Consider the following 12275-nt stretch of genomic DNA (forward strand, 5'->3'; position numbering starts at 1 on the left):
TATAAAGCTCATCCATGATGAGAAGACAGAATGAAAGCAGGAGCAGGTCCCACAACCCACAACCCAAATCTAGTTCATAGGCTAATAAATTTGTTCATTAATTAAGGCATTTTAGGGTTCCTTTTAGGGCCAAGCCCTCATAAAGTGACTTACACCATATAAACACAGAATATAAAGTTACTAGCATACAAGCATTGTTACTTGCCTGCTATATACACAAACCAATCATATCACAGATGGGGCAGAAGCTTGCAGATAGAAACCAGGTGGGATGGAGAAGAATTTCAGAAATGAGAGATGGGGTGGGTTGATAACAAATGCTATCAGAAGCAGAAGACCCCAGATCACAATGAGCTGAGTTCAGCCCTCATCTGAATTTCCCCTTGAATCTTCATGACTTAGCAGCAAAGCAGAGCTGAAATGTTCTCAGCAAAGAACTTCCAGGTAAAATTTGGAGGAGAGCAAAAAGGCCTGGAGGCAATCCTTTAGAGGGTTCCTCCGTATAACTTGTCTTGAGAGTTAGTTCTCAGAATCAACCAGTGGATCACTTTGCGGGAGTTTGTGGCTCTGCTCGTGTGGCTATACAGTTCTCTGTGGAAGTGTGATAATGGGAAGCAATGCTCTGGTTTAACTGAACGTGGCAGGACTTCCAGGGCTCGTATTCTCCTCCTCAAAGTCACTGGGTTATAACATAGGAAGACAAGGTGGAGGTACTTGCTCATAACCAAACTACCATGCGAGTGCCAGTGAAACAGGCGCCATCATCTATCCATTTCTAGTATCGTTTTTTGCTTAATGCATTTAAACCAATTTTAAATTTATTTTAATTCCAAAATAAATTTATTACCACAGCTGTGAAAATAAAAACTAATTTGCCATGCTCCAATACATTTCCATGACCTTTTCAAATACCTTGATTCCCACCACTGCCCAATATTTTTTTAGAAACATGCAAACAAATACAAATGTGATGTTTCTCCACCCATAACCTGTAATTTGAACTGATGTGTTCCATTTTTATTTTGCCAAGTGGGAAATTTATTATCTCTACCCCCCCCCCCCGACTGACATTTTCCCTAGCTGTATTTTAGATAAAACAGAATACCTGTTCACTTGAGGTCAGCCATTGAAACCTCTAAACATTTGTTGCATATAAATGTTGTTTGATAGATGAATGACGTGCAGAAAGCAGCAAAACACACTTAAAAAAATAAAATAAAACTGCAACGTTGCTGTCTCCCTGTTCATTCTTCACTAAGCTTATACTGACAAAGCCACTCCCGAACTACGGAGGGGGGGGGTTGTGGGCTCACGCCCCCATCCACATTCTCGCAGGGCTGGCGCCAGCCCCGCAAGACCCACGTTCCCATTATTATTCATATACAGCAGCGCCAGCCAATGGGCTGGCGCTGGGGGCGGGGCTTCCCGGGGGCACTTAAGGTCAGGGCAGCCCGGGCTCGCCCCTTTCCTCCTCTGCAGCAGCCGCGGTTTACCACCCTCCCGCCCTTTAGGTATGCTTCGGTCTTTGCTATGGGCTTCGGCTGGTCGCCGCAAGGGGCCTGGTAGGAGTTTTTCCATTTGGCTAATTGGCTGATTTTGGAAGCCACTTGGTTTTTTCGCCTACCTCGTAGCAAACATCACAACTCCCTGGTTTTGGCGGTTAGGCATTGGCCGGGGTATTGTTATGCAAATGAGGTCGGAGGGGAAGGATCGCCATCACCTCCCCCAATGCTTGGAGGGTAGTTCGTTAAAGGACTCCGGGGAGCGATGCCTCGTCCGAAACCTACGGAGGCTAGGGCCTAAAGCGCGCTCCCGAGTGGTAACCCCTTGGGGAGTGCCTACGGATGTGCATCTCGGGGGCTCCCCCTGTTGGTGCTTAACCCTCCCCGGTTAGACCGGATAGACTGTTAGGGCCAATGCCTAGGGCCAATACCGCTCTTACCTGTAATCAATAAAGTTGTGGCCATTTTCGCCCATCAACCTAAATTTTGTGGTCCGGTGTCTTTATTTATTCCATCTGTGGGAGGGGGCGGGTATTGCCACGCAATGACTTTTTAAAAAAAACCATTACTTTCTTGACCTGTAACAAGAACACAAACTGGATCGTGCTTCACTGATGCCAACCGCTCTCTCAGAGTCCATCCTCGCTTTGACTCCATGGGGACTTTATGTGAAGAACAGGACTGGGGCTGTGCAGAAACCTTTCATGTTACTTTCATGTTACTGTTCTTCAGGCTGCATTTTTCATTTGAAATTGTGTTGATCAGAATTTGTTGTCCTTCATAATTGTTGCCAGCTGCCCTGAGGTTGCTTTTTTTGAAAAAAAGGAATTGCATTGAAAAATAAACAGATAAAATAGAAGCAAATGAATGAATTCATTTCTTGATATTCATTTCCCTCGCAGCTTTGAACTGAATGCATCAAATAACTTTAGACTCCTGAGAGAGTAGTCCAATCTCTCAATCTCTCAGAGACGAAACACTAATAATTATTCTCTACAGTAACCTTGCTGAGGCGCAAATGGTTGGTATTTGTAGTTATTTACAGCAGCACAGGCCACAGGAACCAAGAAACAAGTGCTTTGTTTCCCAGCAGAAAGGGGAAGGCACCAATCTGAGCACTTAGCTGCTCTGCTACTTCCCGGCTGGGGGAGCACAGCCACCACGCCTGCAGTTCGGCACCATCATTAAGAACTATGTTCTTTTTTGCTGCCTACCTAACCCAAGGGATTCTGCCAAGCCTTTAAGCACAGTTACATGATCAGATTCCTATAGGAGTTGTATTGCATACTTATAATGGAATTATTTCACTTCAATACACGTACTACTGCAGTTCATGGCGGGGGGGAGGAAGAGATGTGAAGGGACAGGAAGAGTCTGATGGGGGTTGCTGAGAAGCCTTATTTTAGATAATTACCGAATGTGTCTGCCCTCAGAAGACTTGCTTTGTCAGGAGCCTAATCGCTGTTTCTAACTTGTATACCTTGCTAGTTCCCCCATGGCTGATGTTATGACAGCCCCTGCATGGCTGTACAGATCATGCCATATGGCTAAGTCACAAAAGAAGGGGGAGCCTACCCAAATGCAGGTGTTCATCCGATTCTATTTTTATTCATCTTCAGCAGCAGCAACAAACCTAAAAGAACACTGGAACAGTGTCTTGCAGCTGAATATAGCTGTGGAGATTGACAGTGGTTTTCTAGCAGACCTGATGTCATGAAACTGCCCTGCAAGTTAAGAGGAGGTGACCAGGGCGCACCCAGGTTGCCAACAGAGAAGATGTGGTTTAGGAGGCACCACACAGACCTGATGATCCAGCAGCACACATCTGGAGAAGAGTTAACCAGGGAGCACAACCACAAATCAAGGGTCCAGCTGGAGCTCCCTCAGCAGTCAGCCCCATCACCTGCCATGACCCTACATTTACTCAGTCCTTTTTGCCTGAGCACCTGCAAAGAAACCAACAGAGCACTGAATGAGTGCCATGTTCTAAGCTAGATGTCAGGAGTCCAGTCCCCAGCTTGAGTGAGCGTAGTTAATTAAAAAGGATGATTTATTGTCAAAAGAAACAGATAGCTCTGGACGGCGTTAACACAGCCTCCACCATCATCAGTCAATATGACCCTTCTGAAGACTGCTTCCGGCGTGACCAGAAGCAACTGAACTTTTGCTTCATACACCTTTTGTTTTGCTTCCTATCTTGCAGCCCTCCCATTCGCCGAGACCTCGGACTGAGTGGGTTAGCTCCCTCCTCTTCCCCATTCTCTGAGAGGTTGTCTCTTAACTCTTTCCCCACTGTTTGTGCTTCCGGCGAGCTTTGACTGCGTTCTAGCTTGCTCCCCGCCATTCCCTTATCAGCCGACATTCCAAGGGGCGGGGGAATTGGCACTAGTCGATGCTCATCCTACGTGGCAGTTAACCCTCCCTGTTCTTGGCTGCTTTCTTCAGTTGGCAACAACCTTTCCCTGGGAGCTGGCTCATTCACGACACTAGAGCATATACAATTTAAAGAGGTGAACCTTACTAAAGGGAGACAGGGGTCACTTCATACATCAGAGCCAGCTCACCGTGGCTCTAGAAGTTGTCAAAGCACACTGTCAGTTGAAGATCTGGCAAACGTTCTGGAACTTATATCCTGCAAATGTTTCCCTTGAGGTTTTCTTTCTGCACCACCATCCCATTTTTATCCAGCTAAAATTTCCATTGCCTGAAACTTTCTCCCTGTCCTGTCCAACTCTGGTCTGTCCCACAGGTCCCCCCAAAACACAACAGATGTAAGAGGTTCGACAGAAGCATACCATCCCATGATGTATATAGTATTTCACTTTTCCCTCTGTTGCCTCTGGTGCAACAGGTTTTGGGAGGTTTTTTAAATCCAAAAGCACGTGAAATTTACCAGAATTAAAAGTAAGAGAAATGTATGTGATCCTTTCCTCAAGAAAGAAAAAGAAGAATCCTTAACTTTCCTAAAAAGAAAAAGTTATTAGTTTGCGAAACAAAACCAAAAAAAAGGGGGGGGGGGAGTTACCCTGCCCACTCACACATACAAAGAAACAGCAAGAAGAAAACAAATAAATTATTCCAATTTTCAAGTTTTTTCACCTAGCAATCTGGAGGTACTTCTTATTCACTGCAGGCAACCACGCACTGAGTCTATGCAAGCCTGCTGTCCACACTGACATCACTTGGGAAAAGGAGGCAGGTGTGGTTTAACATGATGCTACTGTACCAAAAACTAGGGGAGTCACAGGCAAGAAAACACTGCAGCTTCGGCTCACTTGTTAAAATAATGCCTGAGGATGTACCAAACCCCCACAATTCATGCACATCATACAATTTAATATAGAAGCACTGAAGGGAATAGATGTAATACTGTGAAAAAAAGTAGAAACAAGCTCACTTGTTCACTAAATTGAAACCCCACAGGTCTACTACCCTTAGTATCACAAGATTGCCATGACAGTGTTGGACTAAAACTGTCAACCAAAAGCTTTACTTTTCTGGTTTATTACCACAACAATTATTAACAGTGGGCTTCAGTAAAGCAAACAATTTAATTAGACAGTGCCTATACGATATCAAGTGACAGAACAATTTGGCCACAATAAGGAAATGTTGTCCATAGTTATGATTATTTTCCACCTAGTCATTTTGACACTTTGGCACTCTATTTGCAAAATATAAGAATTCCCAAATAGTGACAAGCTTTCACTTTTGCAAGACTGAGTATGCTGTACGTACTTGAGGGTTGATTTCAAAAAATTCCACTGGAAAAACGGTTATGTCCCTGTGGAGGTGGCAGTATTGAGTCAGTGGCTCATGTGCTTCTGGCTTGCAATCTTTATAAAGATTTGAGGAGTGAGACTATTACCCCTCTAGTATTGTCCATGTCGGCTGACTCAACCATTGCTACTGTGTCCTTTCTTTTAGCAGATCAAGATGACCAGGTGACAGCAAAAACTGCAAGGTTTTTAGTGGGGGCAATTAGAATAAGATCTATTATTGGATTATTGGTGTAAACCTTCAAAATGTACTTTGTATAGTTGACTTTTTACCTCTATCTTAAAAAGGTAAAGGTACCCCTGCCCGTACGGGCCAGTCTTGACAGACTCTGGGGTTGTGCGCCCATCTCACTTAAGAGGCCGGGGGCCAGCGCTGTCCGGAGACACTTCCGGGTCACGTGGCCAGCGTGACAAAGCTGCATCTGGCGAGCCAGAGCCACACACGGAAACGCCGTTTACCTTCCCGCTGGTAAGCGGTCCCTATTTATCTACTTGCACCCGGAGGTGCTTTCAAACTGCTAGGTTGGCAGGCGCTGGGACCGAGCAGCGGGGATTTGAACTGCCGACCTTTCAATCGGCAAGCCCTAGGCGCTTTAACCCACAGCGCCACCTGCGTCCCACCTCTATCTTAAGTACGTTTTATTTTATTTTATTGTTATGGCTAGTGGCTGATGCAAATAAAGATTCTTCTGATTCTGATTCTCACTTGCAGTGGGCATATGCTAAGCAAGGTGAACTGGGCAAGACCTATGCTATATAGGAAATGGAGAGAAAAGAAGTGAAAACACCGTAATAATGGCAAACCGAAGACATCATAATGTAGATTAAGTGGAAGATCTAATTTATCTTCAGAGTCGTTCACTTGCAGGTTTTACTCACATTGTACAGCACTGTAGTCCACCCTTCCATGGTGATACACTGGAAGACAGTCAACACAGCAAAGAGGATGTTGTCAAACTGAGTGATCCCGTCGTTGGGACCAATCCACTCTCTGCACTCATAACCTGCAGGGCATCCCTGCACCCCGCAGGGATGAGGCGGGTCCAACTCTTGCAATTCACCTGAAATCACACACAGGTTAAACCAATAGGACACAGGTGAATCAGCGGAAAGCAAAAGGAATGTCCCCAAGAGCAGGGAAGACCCACAGTATTGTATAACCTTTATTGCAACCAACCCAAATGAATGAATGAATTTTATTATTACGGTCACAGACCAGTTCCGGCTCACTTACAATATCAGGAAAACCATAAAACACAAGAGGAATACATTGAATTGCAATTGGGTATAACAGAGACAATACAGATACAGCGGCAGTTAAAAATATATATTAAATCTTGATCACTAAAATATAACCTAAAATTGTCATTTAAAAGCTTAATCATTTTGGTAGCACAGCTTGTTCCCTAAGTTTTATGGCAGTTGCACAGAATTTGGCCACCCTTAGCATGATCTCTAGATCCTTGTCCTCTACCAGGAGTTTTTGACATTGAAGTTCGGACCCATTTGGAGATTTTTGTATAACAGAAGTGATAAATACAGAGCGTATATCCCCATAGAAACGGCAGTGTAACAAGACATGAGAGACAGTTTCTACCTCCATCAAGTTGCAGGGGCAGACTCGTTCCACGTATGGTTTACCCTCGAATCTGCCCTGCAATAAGGCAGGTGGCAGCACGTTGAATCTAGCGAGAGTATTTGGGTATTTGTAATTTTGACAAATAATTTGCTGGGGTAAATCCTCTCCCATTATCTTTTATTGGTGGGTGTTTATTCATCTCGCTCACATGGCATTGCAGTTCCACTTCCAACCCAAATATTACAGTGCTGTGGGCAAACTTCTGAGTTCTCCAGAACTCTTCACCTGTCAAGATACGGAATGAAACAACAAAAAGGAGGCGGCCATCACACACACACACACACACACACACACACACACACACACACACCACCCCACACCTCTTGTTTCACTGGAAAACTGATGAAAAGTTATAGGGAATTCAAAAAAAACCTGCTCACTGCTCTGTGACATTTGGTTTGCCCCATAAAAATGTTGTGGCGTTGCAGCTTTCCTGCAGCAAGAATTTCCATGGGAGCACAGTGCATCTCTGTGTGGTTAGCACACATGGATACATACTGCATCTGCTCTCTGGAGGAGGCTGGGCCTCCCCAGCACCAGAATTTGGCTCTCATTGTGCATTATCCCCAACTGCAATGCACCCAGGAGGAAAACTGCCCAATTGCTCCTAGAGACTTCCAGTTCCTTATGGGAGGGACTTAGTATTGACCCTCCTCACATGGTCTCACCATTGTGTTCCAGTTACTTTCCCCCAAAAAACTCAGTGGGTGCAAATGAGAGCTGAGCCAACAACTATCCAACGAGCTTCACCCAACATCTCCTTGGGTTCAGGTTCTTTGCCACATTTGAGCGGGGCACTAGAGTGTTGCAAACTCTATATTACACACAAACACCTTGCTCAAAATGTGGGGGATTCTGCAAAGTAAGTGATTTATGCTTCTGAATCTATGCATTTAAAATATCCATTCTCATAACCCCCTTGCCTTAGAAACCCAAAACCTTACAACCACAGCTGCCATCTGGCAGTGATTTGGTTTTCAACAGTATTCTGGTTTCCACTGGGTGGTGCTGGGTGGGGAGGTGTTTCAACAACTCAGGATCTTTCCATTTCTCCCCTACCCTCTCATCACAAAATGATTCAGTTAGTGTTTGTGTCCTGAAGTTATCCGGGCTGCAAACACCCATGCACCTCGCTGCAAAACACCCACAACTCCCAAAGCAAAATCCTGTCCTGTGTAGTCATTTTGGGTGCTGGGAAATCTGGCATAAAACTCCAAACTGTGTGTGCATGCATATGTTTTAGGGTGAGGTTAACAAGGAGTAAGGATATTTCCGTGAGGATTTCAATTTGATGAACTTTTATTTGGTTTTGCTACAATTATCTTCCACTTGGACTACTGCAATGCGCTCTGCGTGGGGCTACCTTTGATGGTGACCCAGAAACTTCAACTAACACAGAATGCAGCAGTGAGACTGGAGTCTGGGAGCGGCCACTTAGACCACATACCACCGGTCTTGAAAGACCTACATTGGCTCCCAGTACGTTTCCGAGCACAATTCAAAGTGTTGGTGCTGGCCTTTAAAGCCCTAAATGGCCTCGGTCCAGTATACCTGAAGGAGCGTCTCCACCCCCATCATTCAGCTGAGGTCCAGCTCTGAGGGCCTTCTGGCAGTTTCCTCACTGTGAAAAGTGAGGTTACAGGGAACCAGGCAGAGGGCCTTTTTGGCAGTGGCGCCCACCCTGTGGAACACCCTCCCATCAGATGTCAAGGAAATAAACAACTATCTGACTTTTAGTAGACATTTGAAGGCAGCCCTGTTTAGGGAAGTTTTAAATGTTTAATCTTTTATCGTATATTTAATATTCTGTTGGGAGCCGTCCAGAGTGGCTAGGGAAACCGAGCCAGATGGGCGGGGTATAAATAATAAGTTATTATTTTTATTATTATTGCTGGCAATGTTTCTATTGTTATCTTCCTTGAGCCTTTTAGGGTGAGAGGTCTGGGGAAGGGGCACCAGCTCCTGGGGGCCAAGCCCTTTTGCCCCCCCCCAGCAACATTTTTGGGGTGGGGGTCCCATCCCCCCCAATGTCCAAAAAGCACAGAGACGAGCATGGTGCGACTCCAGTGGCCAACTCCTTCACCTCCTCCTCCTGTTGTGGTAGGAAAGGAAAATCGAAGCAGCCTCCCACCAGCAGTGGCACCAAGATGCAACGGAGGAGGAGCCACATCCCATGGGGCGAATCAGTGCCATGGTGGCCACCCTGGAAGCCCCTGATGGTTTCCTATGTTTGCTATGGCAGCACTTGAGAAGTCAAAGGCTAGAACTAAGCTGGAAAAGGAGAGGGGATATGGGACGTTCCTCACCTGAATTGTTTACGTAGCAAGCCCGGTGAAGCTTTCCGCTGTAGAACTCCAGGCCAATGATTGCAAACATCAGGATGGCGAAGAAGAGGAGGAGACCGATCTGCAAGAGAGGCACCATGGCCTTCATGATGGATTTGAGCACAATCTGTAAACCTTGGTGAAGAGAAAGGGGGAGAATGCAATTAAAAACAGAAGTACCATTGCAAGATGCGGTCGAAGAATTTTCCTCTCCTATAAGTAGGAGCTCTGGAGGGAGGGAGGGATGGAAGGAAGGAGAAGGAGAAGGAGAAGGAGAAGAGGGAAGAAGAGCCATTACAATATGAAGAAGTCAATATAAGGCTTATCTACACTTCCCCTTTGCCCTGCACTTTCCAGGCATAGTTCCATGCTTTAAAACTCCATGTCTTTTGCCCAGAGTTTTCCCCAAGTTCAGGTTTTCTGCATATTGCCATTTGCTTCAATCCAGCTTTAAGGAGTGTGGGATTTTTTTTTGCTGGAAAAGCTCCAGAGCAAAAATAAAGTATGCTCAGGGACAGAGCTTTAAAGTGCAGTGGAAAAGGTAAGTGTGGATAAGCCCAAAGACTGAAATGGTTATAAAAAATCTTATCTGGAAAGCTGGCTACCACAGTGCTAAAGCCCGAGGGAAGCAAAGTAAAGTAGGTGCTGGTCTGGAAACACATCACAGAATTGGTAGCAAAGCAATGGGACAATCATTAGCAGAAGGAAGGGCTGTCCACTGGAACCACCCTTAAGAGCATCTTATGGGATGCAGGAGGCAATGGATGTGCCATGCAACAAAGGTATTTGCACAAGAGAAAGATGCTTGTGCAAACAAGCCAGGCAGCGTCACAATCCTCAGGTTGTCTTGCAGACTGCTGACTCAGCGGTGGTTTTATAAACTATGGAATTCAAAGCACGCCCATGAAAACTCTGACCTGGCTGCTCAGCCCAGCCAAGCAGTGTTTTTTAAACAGAAGATGGAGAGTTCAGCAAACAACACCAGCCTGCTCATTCACTTGCTGGCTTCTGCAACTTCCTCCCCCATGTATTCCCCCAGCCCACTGGAGCTGGTAGCAATGTCTTGACCACTAAGGTGTGGCACTCCCCTGCTTTCCAAGATTTCTGAGGAAGTGGATCAAGGCGTGGTGAAGTTCTTGCCACTTGACAGGGTAATACACACCACCTGGCTCATGAGGTGATGATATGCACACTCCGGACAAACGAAGATAGCATTCTCAGCATGGTGTATCTCCAGAGCCAAGCCTGATAAAGTGTGTTTGCTGTATGCTCCACCCCCATGTCTCTCAGACTTCATCCCTGAACTAGTTGGCATAGCCAGTGTGGGAGCCCACCTAATCTTCAGCCAGGATTATTTTTCTGGTCCGCCAGGCGGCATTTCCAGCATAGCGTGTTCTCCCCTAAATGAGAGCACGGGTTAGGGTGGGGTCTACCAGGCCAAACCTCTGTTGCCAGGCAGGTTAAATGGTTAGTGCCTGAAGCAACGATTGGTTGACCGGGTTGCTGGGTCAAATTGTATGTTGCAAATTGGGTGGGTGGGACCAAAGGTTTTAAATATTGGAGCAATTAGCCTTTTCCTTTCTCTTTCGCTGAGTGCATTGGATCGCCCGCCCGCCCGCCCGCCCGCCCGCCCTGTGTTCCCGTTGACCTTGCTTTGCCTGTTATGGGGTCGTCTGCAGGGGCCTAGTAGGAATTTGGCAATTTGGCTGATTGGCTAGTGGCATCTGGTTTTTGCCTACTACTTAGCAATTCGTCACAACTTGTAAGGTTGCGGTTAGGCATTGGTTATAAAAATTGGTGGAGGAGGAGTCAGGATAGGCTGGGCCCCTGCCCCTCCAATGGTGGTGGAAGGGAATTCCGTTAAAGGAATCCTGGGGCTTGCCGTGATTTTGTCCAAACCCTGAAATGGGACCAGGGCCGGCAAGCCTTGGGGAGCAGATGGGGTGAGCGGTGAGGGACTGACGCTCAGCTCAACTGATCCCCAATATTATTATCCCTTCACTGGCTTCTGAGGGAGTTCGGAAAGTCAGTTCTGTCCCAGGCGGGGGGATAGATAGTCAATAAAGTTGCTTCAATAAAGTTGCTTCAATAAAGTTGTGTTTTTTTTATGCCAAAAACCTTAAACTAAAAAAATAAAGTTGTTTAATTTTTATGCCAAAAACCTTAAACTAAAATTATGTGTGATGTGTGAATTATTTTGAGGGGTGGCTTGGGGACCTCCACACGCAACCATTAAGCTCCTGCCCGCTAGGCTCCTCCGAGGGCCTCAGGTTCATGAGACCTGGCAACCCAGTTTTTAGCAATCACCCCATATGCAACATCCCAGAATGTGTGATCCCGGGACTTTCTTGCACAGCATCTCCTGCAGCAATTCCCCCTGGCTGCGTAAGGCACTTCTGCGAACAGCACAGCAGGAAATGAAGGATTCACGCTGTAAACACCAATGCTGCTCAGCTAGGAAGCAGGAGGGAAGGAGGGAGGGAGGGATGGGGAGAAACAAGACGCTTACTAGGAATGCCTGAGACAAGCTTCAAGGGTCTGAGCACTCGCACTGCCCGCAGCGTCCTCAGGTCCACATGGGTGTTGAAATGGGTCCCTGCTGTGGCGAGGATACTGGAGACAAACAAGAAGAAAAGTTACTAAACATAGATCTCGGGCAATGCACATATGCCTGCCTGCCTGCCTGCCTGCCTGCCTGCTTGCAGGAGGGGGCGTTCCGCACACCAGGCACCTGACAGCCAGAACTGGTGCACCTTACCCTCCGCTGTGAGTCAACAGCCATTTCTAAACTTAGCATCCTTAAGCTGAGCAGCAATTAAATGATGCACACTGGTGCTGAGACTCACATTTTCCAGCTCAGCCTGATCCAGCCAGCCTTGCATCCGTACCAGCACTCACGGGCTCAACCGGTTCCTCTGCACGAGGGGGGACTTGAACTGGGAGATGAGGGTGGGGGGCATGGACGGTGTGACCCCCCAGGCCTCAGAGCTCTCTCCAGGAAAAGAGAGAAACAGGGCTGTGCTCCCCCTGT

The 12275-nt window shown here is 46.5% G+C and overlaps 1 protein-coding gene across 3 annotated transcripts in view; it reads right to left on the bottom strand.

Moving 5' to 3' along the window:
- Positions 1–12275, bottom strand: part of CACNA1E (calcium voltage-gated channel subunit alpha1 E) — a 498615-nt gene that overhangs the window by 230037 nt on the left and 256303 nt on the right. For all 3 annotated transcript variants that reach the window (XM_079980995.1, XM_079980994.1, XM_079980996.1), the window contains exons 6-8: positions 11754–11857; positions 9227–9379; positions 6161–6342 (exon numbers count right to left, since the gene is read on the bottom strand). In XM_079980995.1, coding sequence (XP_079837121.1) covers positions 6161–6342; positions 9227–9379; positions 11754–11857 — 439 coding nt within the window. The remainder of the gene's footprint in view (positions 1–6160; positions 6343–9226; positions 9380–11753; positions 11858–12275) is intronic.

Source organism: Podarcis cretensis (assembly GCF_951804945.1).
Source record: "Podarcis cretensis genome assembly, chromosome: 6".
Taxonomy (NCBI): Eukaryota; Metazoa; Chordata; class Lepidosauria; order Squamata; family Lacertidae; genus Podarcis; species Podarcis cretensis.